A 15,765-nucleotide genomic window follows, 5' to 3' on the forward strand; every position below is an offset into this window, starting at 1 on the left:
CAAAGTTTACACAGCTAATATAACCCTCAAATGGATCTTTACAAAGTGTTCATCATGCATGCGGCATGCATGCGTCGGATTATGTGAGTATTGTATACTGTTATATTGTATACATTTGATTCTGAATGAATTTGAGGCTGTGATCCGTGGCTAACAGCTAATGCTACACTGTTGGAGAGATTTATAAAGAATGAAGTTGAGTTTATGCAGTATTAGGGTGACCACCTGCTAAGAAGCCCAAGGGGGGACAAGGGCTATGTTTCTGAGGGACAATGTGGGACACTGCCTGGCGAGGCGGTGACTCCACCCCATGGGCAGACTCACTGATAATGGTTTACTCATTTCTAGCACATACCACCTTACATGATATATTAATAATGCCCTATTCCCCTAAATATGTGTAATTGCTGATGTATGCTCATGAATATGCCAACCAATGTGTAATTTTTTTCTAAATGTATGTCCTATATGTATATACATATACATACATGCAAAATCAATTAGTTATTAATAGAATAACGAGGACACAAACATTTACATTCAGTCGCGTTCGGTTCCATTTATTTGCATACACATACCTACACCGTTTTAGTCCCAAAGTGTGCACATTTGTAGAAATACACATTTTGCATTCAGATTGCATTATGGTTTAATAATTAGCGAGGTCATAAAATATAATTTGCTAGGGGGGTTCGGGGGCATGCTCCCCCGTGAAAATTTTGATTTCTCTGGTGTACATATGTGCATTTTTAAGACGTTTTAAGGCCAACAAATTGGATAACAATAGCTTTAAAACCATGTTAACAAATGCATGCATTCACAGTTTTGAGGCAGCTTTAATCGCATGTGTGGTAATGTCATGACTTAACTTACAACAGAGCAATGACGGTCATTGCTCGTATTCTTTTGGGCTTTATTTAAGCTATAATAAAGTAATTATGCAGCGCGCGCCAGCGCATTTGCGCATGCAATTCTTGAGTGCGCGCCGCGAGCACAGAATAACAGCTGATTGGACCTGTTCATTTTTCTGAATTTTACTGACATAGTCTGACAACATCTCATCTGACCGCAGTTCACTGTTGTTCAACTGAAGCTCCCTCGTCGTCACTTGTAGCCTATCTTTTCCAATTTTCATTGATTCAACTTATTCGTTTAAAAAGCTGATTCATTCAGTAAAGAAACAGCGGCATTTGTTGCTCAGGGACGCAATTTAATGATCTGGATTTGATCTGATTCGTTGGCGAAATTGTGCAGAAACAGGCAATGATGTCTAAAATGAAAACATGAATAAAATTTATATAACATTTGTTATGCTGATGTCTGGAGAAAAACGGCACTCTTCATGTGATATTTATTAACAAAGTGAAAGCGTGCGCTCTAAATGTGCACCGACACTAGTCTAATCTACAAGACAACATCACATACAGGAATGTCAGATCGATTGTGCATCGTTAAAACAACAATTATGATAAAATCGCACACCCCTAACCTACCCTCTTCACAGTATAAATAACATTTGAAATTCAGGTCTGTAGACATTACTATTTAGACTCTTGGTGGCAGTGAAACAGCTACTCTGGTGGCGTCAGTCAATCTATCTTTTTTGGTGGCATTTTTTTTTCTTTCACTTCATGAACTTGTGAATTTACATTATGCATTTAAATTAATAGTACCCAATGCAAAATCATACTGGGGTGGCCACAGGGGTGGCCAGAGTTTATGCAGGGGTGGCCGTGGCCACCCCTTGGGGGCGCCCCTGTGCGTGACACGGTCTCAATTTGCGGGACGCATGAATTGGGCTTCAAACGCTGTGCGTGCACGTGCTACGTGGGACGGGTGGTCACCCTATGCATTATACAGACAAGTGTTTAAAAATGAAAATAGCGACAGCTCTTGTCTCCGTGAATACAGTAAGAAACGCTGGTAACTTTAACCACATTTAACAGTACATTAGCAACATGCTAACGAAACATTTAGAAAGACAATTTACAAATATCACTAAAAATATCATGTAATCATGGATCATGTCAGTTATTATTGCTCTATCTGCCATTTTTTGCTATTGTCCTTGCTTGCTTACCTAGTCTGATGATTCAGCTGTGCACAGATCCAGACGTTCTGCCCTTGTGTAATGCCTTGAACATGAGCTGGCATATGCAAATATTGGGGGCGTACATATTAATGATCCCGACTGTTACGTAACAGTCGGTGTTATGTTGAGATTCGCCTGTTCTTCAGAGGTCTTTTAAACAAATGAGATTTATATAAGAAGGAGGAAACAATGGAGTTTGAGACTCACTGTATGTCATGTCCATGTACTGAACACTTGTTATTCAACTATGCTGAGGTAAATTCAATTTTTGAATCTAGGGCACCTTTAAAATGTTTCAGTATCGACTTGGTATCGAAGTCGGTACTTTTGACAACTCTACTTTGGGGAGCCCAAAATGGATCTTATAGCATTGCTGTGAAAACCTCCTTTTGGAGCCTTTATTTTTTAAGAGTGTAGCTTTTCGGAGAATAGCACTGACCTGAAGTGTAGAAGAAGCGTTATGCATTTTCTTTGCTACAGCTGTCAGGTTTTCCTTATACCTTTGGGTAACAGCGCTGACATAAACACAGAGATTCCATCAGCGGAATATGGGAATCAGCAGGCTTCCGGATGTTTCAATTTGAGGCGAACGGAACCTTTGACGGAATGAACTGGCTGGCCAGCTGTGCGCTGATATTGTTTTTATAAGGTTTTGATTGAACAATCTTCAATAGTTGCACAGTTTGCCTTTGTGTCTAATGCGTCACTCAGGGAGGAAACAGGAACGGCTTGTTATTTTCATGCGCATAGTAGCAGGGGATCCTGTAATTATGTGTCACATGTTAGACCACAGCAGAGGGCACAGTGTTGGAGCTTTGATCTTCACAAATTCAAACCACTCGAGAGGACTTTGCATTCCCAAAAGCTACCGAAATCCATTGGGTTTTGTTTGTTTACGTGCGCCAGCCACCATGCCTGTATGTTTAAAACAAGCACTGTAGTTATGTATGTAAATGTACATCCCATTTAATGCCACCCGTTGGTTGCCATGGTTCCCAAATCCGCACAATAATTGGCTTAAGGGATGCGAGTTTGCCTTGTGCGCACTTGTCGCGGTTGAGAAGCCAAGGAGGTCTTGGAGCCTGGCTTATTATTGACTTGCTTGGTAAAGCATTTGAAATGGCGCAGTGAAACACTGAAATATTGTGTGAATTATGGGAAGGAATGCATGCGCACATGCAAACGTACACACACGCAGGCTCATGTTGCATTCCGCCAGTCTATATTAGATATTCGGGCCGCTGGGAAATATAACACACCATCTTGAGTTTTAATCATGGTTTATAAACAAGACCAAATTCAAAGTATGACAGAGTGATGGATTTCAGTTCACCACCCAAGTTCAAACCTGCGCCAGCTTCGATCGAATAGGTTGAGCTCTTTAGTTTGAGGTACACTTTCAAGTGCAATATAATGACTATTGATTTAATGAGACAGTGGATACCAGCTGCGCTGGCCGGCCCCTCGGAGCCCTGCGGAATTGTTTGTTACGGTTAAGAGTCCTTAATTGGGTGAAAATGTCTATTCATCTTTAGCTTCGCTCTGGATGTGTGGAGGATTTAGAAATTGCTGACACATATGAAAGGATGTTTTCTTTATCAGGAAAGATTAATCAAAGCAAGGGCGATCGGCACTTTTCTGGGTTTTTTAATGGCGTGAACAAAGAGAAGAAGAAAGCAAAAAGAAACAAGAGGCCGTCCGCAGAGAGTTAACACACAGGGTTTGCGCTGGGTTGTTTTAAAGTGGAGCTTGTTTTATTTTGAATCATAGCCATATCACAACTGCTCCTTGAAAGCACATTTACAGCTCCCCCTGGGAACCAGTTTCGAACGATTTTGCTGTGTTATTACTTGTGTATGAGTTAAGTTAGATATAAGAAGCTGTCCGTTTGGTCATTTTGCTGGCTCATTAGAGGACAGAGATGGAATTTAGATTTCTAATGAAGCACAAATTTTTACTGTTTCACTCTGCCCATACCGGCATCCCTACAAGTTGTCTAATAAGCAGTTGGGAGCATTGGGAGTTAAACAGTGGGGTCCAAAAGTCTGAGACCATATTGAGAATTTGGGATTTTTTTTTTTTTTCATTTAAATCTGGAAATAAACATTATCCCCCGGTTTCACAGACTAAAATGCATGTTTGAGCTGTTTTAACTGAAAACAACTTGCACTGACATATCTTAAAATATGTTTTTTTTTTCTAAGGCACAATTATAAAAGCTACTTAAAGGGTTAGTTCACCCAAAAATGGCCAGCATCCATATCACCCTGTAGCCCAAGACTGGTTGCCCACTGAAGCTAAGCAGGGCTGAGCCTGGTTAGTACCTGGATGGGAGACCTCCTGGGAAAACCAGGTAGCTGCTGGAAGAGGTGTTAGTGAGGCCAGCAGGGGGTGCTCACCCTGTGGTCTGTGTGGGTCCTAACGCCCCAGTATAGTGATGGGGACACTGTACTGAAACAAGCACCATCCTTCGGATGAGACGTTAAACCGAGGTCCTGACTCTCTGTGGTCATTAAAAATCCCATGGCACTTCTCGTAAAGAGTAGGGGTGTAACCCCGGTGTCCTGGCCAAATTCCCTCCATAGGGATAATAATCCCCATCCATTGAACTGGCCCTTTCACTCTCTCTCCTCTCCACCTTCAGCTGGTGTGTGGTGAGCGCACTGGTGCCGTTGTACTGTGGCTGCCGTCGCATTATCCAAGTGGATGCTGCACACTGGTGGTGGATGAGGAAAGACCCCTGATATGACTGTAAAGCGCTTTGGGTGTACAGTAGTACATATGAATGTGCTATATAAATGCCTCATTCATTCAAAAATGAAAATTATGTCATTAATTACTCACCCTCATGCCGTTCCACACCCGTAAGCCCTTCATTAATCTTCGGAACACAAATTAAGATATTTTTGATAAAATCCGATGGCTCAGTGAGGCCTGCATAGCCAGCAATGACATTTCCTCTCTCAAGATCCATAAAGGTACTAAAAACATGTTTAAATCAGTTCATGTGAGTACAGTGGTTCAATAGTAATATTATAAAGCGAAGAGAATATTTTTGGTGCGCCAAAAAACAAAACAAAATTACAACTTATTTAGTGATGGCCGATTTCAAAACAGTGCTTCAGGAAGCTTCGGAGCACAAATGAATCAGTGTATCGAATCATGATTCAGATTGTGTGTCAAACTGCCAACGGCTTAAATCACTTGACTTTGGTGCTCCGAACCGCTGATTCGACACGCTGATTCATTTGTGCTCAGAAGCTTCCTGAAGCAGTGTTTTGAAATCGGCCATCACTAAATAAGTCGGGTTTTTTTTTGGTTTTTTTTGCCGCTCGAAAAATATTCTCGTCGCTTTTATAATATTAATATTGAACCACTGTACTCACATGAAGTTTTAGTACATTAATTGATCTTGAGAGAGGAAGTGTCATTGCTCCCTATGGAGGCCTCACTGAGCCAACTAAAATATTTGTGTTCCGAAGATTAACAAAGGTCTTACGGGTGTGGAACGACATGAGGGTGAGTAATAAATTACAGAATTTACATTTTTGGGTGAACTAACCCTTTAAATGTCCTAATTAAAGTAAGGCTTAATCTAAGCCTTGTTTGTGAAACCAGGCCTACAAATTATGAGGTAAAAGGATAATTTTGCACTTTATTTAGGTCAGTAATCAAATTTAGTTTTAATTATTTAATTATTTTAATTGTTTTTGTTATTTTTGCTTTTTGATGTAATAATAATAAAAATTAAATAATTTATTAAATTATGTAAACAATAAGTAAGGTAGTTTTTCAATGAACACTCATAGTTCCTCTTGAACACACAATATGAAATGGGATTTTTGAGTGATGTTCTTTGGAAATGTACCAAATGGCAGTGATTAGACCCGATGTTGAAGAATTGATTACCGATTATGTACAAAAGTTTGAATATCAGTAGAAAGCATCTGTCAAACAGTGTTATTTATATAATATTGCAGTATTTATTCATATTTTTAATTAACTTTTTATATATTCAGGTTTTAGTTTAATTAGCTTATTTTAGTCATTATGTTTTTGTTTTTGCTTTAGTACTTTTTTCTCTCTTTTTTTTGAGTTTTCAGCTAATATTTATATTTTATTTTATTTCAGATTTATTTCAATTATCGAAAAAAATAATTGTTTTAGTTAACGATAACAATAACTATATTTATCAGTAAACTAATCTAAATGAATGTGACATTCACCACAAATTTGAAGTTCTTGATACAGCTGTCATTAAACCAAATTTTGAAGTTCAAGTTAATTTTTGTGTACAATGTAACAATGTAATGCAAAATAAGGATTTTGATATGATAAGGATTTTCACTAGCAGTCTCAGACTTTGGGATCTCACTCCATATCCATCTATATGCTGATGACATCATACCCTGACACAGATTTTAATATGAAAGAATTCCTTCCTCCTTGTTTCCTCAAAGATCTTTTTTCATCTCATTCCAAAAAATGGGAGGGGGGATAAAAAGAGAGAGAGGCAATTGTGAATTTCTAGTGTGAAAGGAAGGACAGCCCACATACATGGGAAACGGGAGAATTCACAACCCGAGAACTTGCACTGACTAATTTAGACATCCATCCCTGAGTTGCTTAGCAACACTCGGGGGCTTGATTCCCATACAGCTGTTTTGGTTAGCCGACAAGGGTTAAAATCCCTAATCAATAACTTCTCTTCAACGCAAGTTAATTCAAACGTCTTGATTGCGCCGTTCGGTGGGCGGTCGCCAGCGATTTTTAAAAACACTTCTGATGGTATCGCGAGCCACTGATGGGCTGAACTTGAAGGATTTTGGGCGATTGTGTTTATCCCAGTACTTTGTCTCATAATAGTGGTGTTTTGAATCAAATTATCCCAGCATGGTCCTGTCAACCAGCTGATTCAACAACACACTCCAATCAGTCTTCTGCCTTGTCTACCTAGAGGAATCCAGATGGGGGAGGCTTCAACTCATAGTACAGTGAATGATTTGGTGAGGGGAAAGAGTGATGAGGAAAGAGAGAGAAAGGGGGGCGGGACGAAACGGAAGAGAGAGTTAGTGTGTACGTGTGTGTGTCAGCGAGAGAGAGAGAGTACTGAGCGAAGAAACGTGCGAGGCTTGTGCACTCTGCCGTTTCCTCTCGCAGTCACAGACGGCATCATGTGGAGCGGGCACTGTCACCACAGTGCTTGCCTTCTCCGTAACCCTCTCCGTTGTGCTTCACTGACCGAGGAACCCCAGTCCAGGAGAACCTGACCTTCTGTTTCGAAGTTCCTCAAGGCGAAACGGACATTTCAAGGGAGTTATTGAGCAATAAACTCAGAGGAGATATGAAGTCTTTACTGAATGCCTTTAAGAAAGAAGGTAAGAGGTGATTTTTTTTAGGGGTCTCCTGACCTTTGGTGACTTCTGTTCCATGGGATTCTTGCTTAAAAGTCTAGCTTTAGGTGTTCATACTTTTCTTAAGTGATGAAAAAGTGTGTTTGAGCTCTGTTACTATATATTATGACAGATTACAAAAATGAAACGAAAGTTGAAGACAAGAGTGAATTATTCTGAGGTGGAAAGAACATCACTGTGACTGCGAGAGAGTCATTTCTGTCTTCTGGGAATTCAATCAACTTCACGTTGAGAAATCTTAACACTTGATTTTCCTTCCTGAAGTTCCTCAACATGTTCGTTATACCTTTCCTACAGTTTGGTTTAGTGGAATTGTTAGAATTGGAATGCTGCAATTGGAATGTTGCCACCTTGATTTCACTTGTTTGAAGGAAATGACCGTTTCATCAGCGTTCCAAAACCAGCGTGTTCCGACAGCCAATGTGCTTGTGATGTCATAGGCTTCAGTTGGTGCCAGAAAAACCCTGTTTGTTGTGCTCTCTCTGGGGCTGCCCATATAAAACAACTACTTTGATTTTGTGACATTATCAATGCTGGTTTCTGTTTATTGGCAAGTTTCATGTGTCATCACCTGCCACATCAGCGGGGGGCTGGGTGGATTTCTTCACGGCTTGTGGGGGTTGGGTTTGAACATTAGTGTCGTAATGATCCCTCTACAGTAGCCTTTTAAATAATGAACGGGAGCATATGTACCTCTGAGACTCCAACGAAAACCTTCCATGACAGCGAAGGTGATCTAACGCTCCAAGTTGCCATTACGTCAGCACGTTAATGAACAGGGGGAGTCTGTGTGTTTAGCGGCGTAATTCTCCTCTATGCTTCTCCTGGGTTCTTTTTCAGAATATATTTATAGCGTTTGTCTCACCCAGCCAGTGATATCTAGTTCATGCGTGAACTGTGTCTTTCAGCGGCCTAGTGTTTCCGAGAATCAAGCTTCTTTGGATAAACATCTTCCTGGACCACCTTTAACATGGCAGCGGATAAATAAATATAGGCATTCATCATGCATACAGCACAAACTGAGAACTCAAGGGAATATTGTGGAGATAAGGCTTCATCTGGCCCTGAAATTTGTGTATACACCTTGGAACCACAGAAGTTGGCTGCTGTGGGTGTATGTCTCTGGAGACATTGTGATCAGCATGTTCGTGTTGTTCAAGAAACCAAAAACACGTTGTTTACTCTATTAAAGGAATATTAAGCTGTAACTTTGATTTCCGCAAGAAATGTATTTGACTCATCTCTCAGTTTGGAAGAAAAAAAGAGATGCAAACAGTAAAGCTTTTAAAAAGTCAATGGGGCGACGAAGTAAACGTTGTAGCTGAAGTGTGGAGTTTTTGCACCACTAGCTACACCAAACTGAGCTGCAGAAAAGATTGTTTTCAGACCACATACACACAGTGTTTTGAGTTTTGAGGGGTCCTACAAATAGCGTAGTCTTTGCATATTATCCTTAGTACTCTACTGTTGAAAAGTTTTTTTTTTGTTGTTTTTTTTTTTACTTTTATTCAGCAAGGATGTATTACATTTATTAAAGGTGGCAATAAAGTTAAAAATATTGTTTGTACTTCAAGTAAATAATGTTCTTTTGAAGTTTCTGTCCATAAATTAATCAAAAGCACAACTGTTTTTAACATTGATAATAATAATAATAAATGATTTTTGATCACCAAATCAGCATATTAGATTGATTTCTGATACCGAAAATGTATATGTTTACATGGTGCAAACTTCACCCAGAGGAATATATTAGTAAATGATAAAACCCATTGTCCTAGAAAAGTAAGCCTACTTCAAAAAGAGTGATTTCATATATTTACACATCAACTAACTAATAACCATTTTTGAATGAAACATTACTGAATATAACAGTATTACTGTCCCTAATGCGTCCAGTTTGCAAATATGTATTTTGTGATTGCAATTAAATGTTGACAGCATTTATTATCTTCTGGTAAATGTTGATTTATCAGTATACTTAAAAAAAAAAACTTTAAAATGTATTAATATATGAAATTAACCCTTATTAAAACATACCGGAAAAAAAGTATTGTTTATTGTTCGTTTGCGTTAGCTGTTGCATTAGTTAAAAGTTGAAGGATCAGTTGAAAAATTAAAATTCTACTCACCCTCAAGCCATGCTAGGTGTATATGACTTTCTTATTTCTGATGAACACAATTGGAGTTATATTAATAAATATCCTGACACATCTGAGCATGGCAGTGAATGGGACCAATGTGTTTGAAGTTCAAGAAAAAGTGCATCCATCCATTATAAATGTACTCCACGCGACTCTGGAGGCCTTCTGAAGCAAAGCGATGCATTTGTGTAAGAAAAATATCCATATTTAACACGTTATAAAGTAAAATATCTAGCTTCTGCCATAACTATTGTTCTTACATATATAAAGCATAATTGATGCGACTTCAGTTACTCTTTTTTCATAAGTTGAATACGGAAAGCGTATGATGGAGTGTAAGCGTTTTGAACTGCGAGAGGCGTTACACTTTCTTCCTAAGTTGAATACATAAGGCGGTCTGGTGGAAGCTAGATATTTTACTTACTATAACTTGTTAAATATGGATATAAACGCATTGCTTTGCTTCAAAAGGCCTTTATTAACCCCCCAGAGTCGTGTGGAGTATGCTTATGATGGATGGATGCACTTTCTTCAGCTTCAAACATGTAGCCCCCGTTCCCTGCCATTATAAAGCTCGGATGCGTCAGGATATTTATTAATATAATTCCGATTGTGTTCATCAGAAAGAAGAATGTCGTATACACCTTGGATGGCTTGAGGGTGAGTAAATCATGGGAGAATTTTCATTTTAAAGTGAACTAATCCTTAAACCTTATTGTAAACTATTAACACATTTATTGAGCACACTTAACCAGGAATGTTACTTTAACTAGAATTTGACCGTGTATTTGTGCAATAATGTCTTGATTTGAGTTCTGACAGCTCACAAAATAAATTGAACAGCAACAAATTTATTCATTATTCAATAAATGAGTGATTTGAACTTGATGAGAAGACCGTATTTGGTCTTTTTAAAGTTCTTTATGCGAGTAAGAAGCCGAAGTGCCGTCTAGCAGCTTGTACTTGAACACTCGTTACAGTGCTCTAATTATTTTCACTTACAATGGAATGAAGGACACCTAAAAAAGCTGAACTACTTTGATGCTTGTGGAGTACTTGAAAGTCCACTTCACACTTTGCATAAACAGTCTTTTCTATTCTTTTTCTTTAATCACTCTCTTTCTTTCTGTCTCTCTCCCAGTGCCTTTCCGGGAGGCTCCGGCAGGCACGGGTCGGAGCAGGCCGCTGCAGCAAACGCCGCCGCAGCACCAGGGTAGGAGCACGCTTGCTGCGCCACGTGTGCTGCTCCGCTCCAACAGCGACAACAACCTGAACGTCAACAAGCTACCGCTGGACCGCTCTCGCTCGCCCTCTCCTGTCGCCTCCCCCCTGCGCAGCCTCTTGCCCCGCCACCCCCAGCAGATGCAGAACAGCCCCAATGGCACGGTGAAGACCATGGCCCGGGGGGGACGCTCTGCCCGAAGCCGTTCCCCTTCCCTGGGCCGACTGGGGGAGGGAGACGCCCGGAGACAGACCCCGCAGCGCCACAGCAGGTCAGTGGCCATCCTAGAAGCGAGGGATAGGACTGATTTTTGAGGACAACTGTCAACATGCCCATGTCTGACTGTGTGTCCACTTTTGTGTGGGTCCCTCATGTCCGGGCTAGAGTGTGTCCCTTTCTGTGAGGACAAAGTTTTTTTTAACTATTGCCACCAGAGGCCCTATTTATGGCAAATCTGTGTTGTTTTTATAAGGCCATGTGTGAATGCAAATAGGTCAAATGTTGGGAATCGGTGTATGGGAAGTGGACTGGGCTGCAGAGATTTTCATAAAATGTACTTTTTTGGAATCTTTTAGGATATTAAATCAGTATGGAAGCTTGTTTCTACTGTGCAGTAAAAAAAAAAAAGTAATTGCGACTTTTTTTTTCTCACAATTGTGAGTTTATACCTCACAATCCTGTAGTTTACATTTCACAGTCCTGACTTTTTTTCTCAGAATTCTGAGTCTTGCAATTGCGAGTTTTTTTTCTCTCTCTCAATTGAGTTTACATCTTGCAATTTTTTACCTTTTTTTTCACCATGGAATAGGAGATAAAAAGGTAATGTAAATTTTTAGCACACAGTTATGAGGAAAAAAAGTCCATATTGTACTTTAACCCAGCATTTTTTTTGCAAAGTATAAAAGGAATAGTTCACCCAAAAATGAAAATTTGATGTTTATCTGCTTACCCCCAGCGCATCCAAGATGTAGGTGACTTTGTTTCTTCAGTAGAACACAAATGATGATTTTTAACTCCAACCGTTGCCGTCTGTCAGTCAAATAATGCGAGTGGATGGGAACTTCTACTATAAGAGTAAATAAAACTTGCATAGACAAATCCAAATTAAACCCTGCGGCTCGTGACGACACATTGATGTCCTAAGACAAGAAACGATTGGTTTGTGTGAGAAACCGAACAGTATTTATATCATTTTTTAACTCTAATACACCACTATGTCCAACTGCGTTCAGCACTCGCTTAGTAAGGTCTGATCGCGCTCTGACAACGGCAGTGATGTCTCGCGCATATACTTCATTGAGTACAAGACATTACTTACGTTGTCAGAGCGCGATCAGACCTTACTAAGCGAGTGCTGAACGCAGTTGGACATAGTGGTGTATTAGAGTTAAAAAATGATATAAATACTGTTCGGTTTCTCACACAAACCAATCGTTTCTTGTCTTAGGACATCAATGTGTCGTCACGAGCCGCAGGGTTCAATTTGGATTTGTCTATGCAAGTTTTATTTACTCTTATAGTAGAAGTTCCCATCCACTCGCATTATTTGACTGACAGACGGCAGCGGTTGGAGTAAAAATCATCATTTGTGTTCTACTGAAAAAGTCACCTACATCTTGGATGCGCTGGGGGTAAGAAAATAAACATCAAATTTTCATTTTTGAGTGAACTATCCCTTTAACCCAGCATTTTTTTTGCAAAGTATAAAAATTTGACTTTTTTTCCTCATAATTGGGTGCTAAAAATTTAAAAACAACCCCAGTTGGGTTGAAAATGGACAAACCCAGCGGTTGGGTTGTTTTAACCCAGCAGTTGGGTTAAATGTTTGCCCAACATTTCATTTTAAGCAAGCAATACAGTAATTTTTAAACAATAGTTGAGTTAAATAAAACTACTCAGCAGGTTGGGCAAACATTTAACCCAACCGCTGGGTTTGTCCATTTTCAACCCAACTGGGGTTGCTTTTAACCCAGCATTTTTTAGAGTGTACAGTTACAACTTATTTTACCTTATTACCTTATTTTTTTATTCTCATAAATCCCTTTTAATCCTTTAATTATGAAATTATTAAATAAAAAGCCATTATTAAATGGACCAAAAAAGACACATTTTTCAAAATACCAATATTTTAATATAGAGGAAATTTTACTTTTGGGGTGAATTATTGCTTTAAATGCTTTAATATAGGTGTTAGATACAGTCTGCAACATGTACTGGGGATGTAGTTTAGCAGGAAGTAAAACAAATCCTATAATTATACATTCATTGCGGAATACAACAAAAAATATATCATTGAGTGAATATTTAAAGAAAGAATTTTTTTTTTTTTTAAATGAACAGTCCTTTGGCAGCTTATTGAATAATGAATAAACTATTAATTTTTAAAGTGCATTGTATTTAAGATAAAAAGAAATTTTTAAACATCCTATAGTTTCTTTTACATAAATATGACTTTTATATAAGTTTGAAAAGGGTAAAATTAATACAGATTGAACAATATTCGAAATTAGTAAAGGGATAGTTCACCCAAAATTAAATTCACACAAAGCTATTGTATGGCTTCAAAACACTTGGTATGGACTTTTTTATGCAAAATAACATTATAAATATTCCTTTTTGAAACTTGAAAGCCCCATTTAATGTAATTGTAATGAAAAGAGCAACTGGACCATTCTTCAAAATTTCTCCTAGTTCCACAAAAGAAAAAAAGTCATACAGGTTTGGATCTACATGTGGGAATAATGATGCCATAATTTCAATTGCAGCATTAGAAAACTATTACTGTACCTTGTGATGAAAGACTATCTGGTGCATCTGTGTGTGATGGTACCTATGAAACCCATGAGGTTTGCTTATGGCCTTGAAAAGAGACAGTGACAAATATTTGGACATCCGTCAGTAAAATAACCCGATCAGCCAGGGTTTGGTTGCATTTGCGATGCAACATGCACCTGATCCAGGATGGGATTGGACAAATGCCCGGACTCTTGTTTTTTTTTAGCTTTGTGACTTTGGGTGCAGCAGCGCGTAATACAAAGGTGCAATATGGAGACTTGGCAAACAATTAGGCCACAGAGAGAGGCAAGAATCTGCTCGGAAAGATAGAGAGCATGTGTGTGTGTGGCCATGCATATATATATTTCCCTGTGAGTGAATGCATGCGTGGGTGCTCGTCGTGTAGTGAAAGTTCAGCATGCATGTGTGCATGAGTGTGTGCGCGCTTGTATGCGTCTGCTCGCATGCATGTGTGTCGGTGGGTGTGCGAATCTTGTCACTCAACAGGGGTTCTTGCGCGAGAGCAGGCTCGGTACAGTAAGTGGGCCAGGCCAATTACTCACTTCCACTGCACAAAACTCTAATTAGATGTCATTTTAAAAAGGAAGAATTAACTCCTCTGGTATTTGACCCTGTTCTCCTCTCATTTCTCACGCTGCAGCCTATATAGATTCATTTGTTGTGCTAGACGTGTATTACGATTGCATTTGCAGATAAAAAACGCACAACAACCCAAAACAAAGACTAAACAGCTGGTCTTTCGGCTCCAAAACCGGGGACTTCGATTCCAGCTAGTGCCAGCTTTGAACCCATGGAAATATCATTGGCTCTCGTGCCTGCATGTGCAGCTCAAATGGAACGCCATCCCTTAGTTACAGCAGCAGTTGCTATGGCTATGTCCGTATGGTGTGTGTATATGTGTGAGTGTGTCACTTTCAGTTGGTGTCTATGTGTCTTCGATGTGGCTTCTACTCCATAGTGTATTAGATAATGTGGCTGCTCTTCAGAGGCTCAGAATGGAACTGAAGCAGATGTAGTCAGTTGTAGCGTCATATTGCCATTTGTCAACTATAAACAAGGGAAATACGAGACGCTCTGTCTCGTGCCAGTAAAGGTCATGTTGTAGAGACACCACGCTGCTTGTTCAGAGTTGTTTGAAAATGCTGATATGTTTTGAAGACCTACTGCATAAAAAAGTACTGTGGTTTTTACATTTAGGTTTTTATAGGGCCCTTTAAGCTCTCTGTGTATATATACACACACACACACACACACACACACACACACACACACACACACACACACATATATATATATATATATATATATATATATATATATATATATATATATATATATATATATATATATATATATATATATATATATATATATATATATATATTTGAAAAAAAGATTGAAAAAATAGAAATATAATTAAAATTTTTGATGGAATTTATTATTTATTTTATGGATGATAGAAAGCTGGATATACATGTGTATGTATATATTAAATACACATACACACATAATGTTTTTAATATATATATATATATATATATATATATATATATTAAAAACCATATGTGTGCGTGTGTGTATGTATATACCAGCGTAGAATATAATTCTATAATTCATTTTAATTAAGAATTATATAATTAATTTCATGGATGGATGGATAGAATATATTATTTTAATAATATTATATATATTAAAAACATTATATATATATATATATATATATATATATATATATATATATATATATATAATATATAATATATATATATATATATATATATATATATATATATATATATATATATATATATATATATATTATATAATATCTAGCTATCATCCATATACACACACACACATATACAGCTATGGAAAAAATTAGGAGACCACTCCAAGTTCAGAAATCAATGTTAAGTGGTCTCTTAATTTTTTCCATAGCTGTATATACAGTATATATACAGTATATATACATACTTACATACACACACACACACATATATATATATATATATATATATATATATATATATATATATATATATATATATATATATATATATATATATATATAATATACATACTTACATACACACACACACA

General features: G+C 38.1%; 1 protein-coding gene across 1 annotated transcript in view; it reads left to right on the forward strand.

Moving 5' to 3' along the window:
* shank2b (SH3 and multiple ankyrin repeat domains 2b) overlaps positions 1–15,765 on the forward strand; it is a 123,880-nt gene that overhangs the window by 49,415 nt on the left and 58,700 nt on the right. The window contains exon 11 of the mRNA XM_067379460.1: positions 10,789–11,140. Within this exon, the coding sequence (XP_067235561.1) occupies positions 10,789–11,140 (352 nt within the window). The remainder of the gene's footprint in view (positions 1–10,788; positions 11,141–15,765) is intronic.

This window comes from Chanodichthys erythropterus, chromosome 24 (assembly GCF_024489055.1).
Source record: "Chanodichthys erythropterus isolate Z2021 chromosome 24, ASM2448905v1, whole genome shotgun sequence".
Classification (NCBI taxonomy): domain Eukaryota; kingdom Metazoa; phylum Chordata; class Actinopteri; order Cypriniformes; family Xenocyprididae; genus Chanodichthys; species Chanodichthys erythropterus.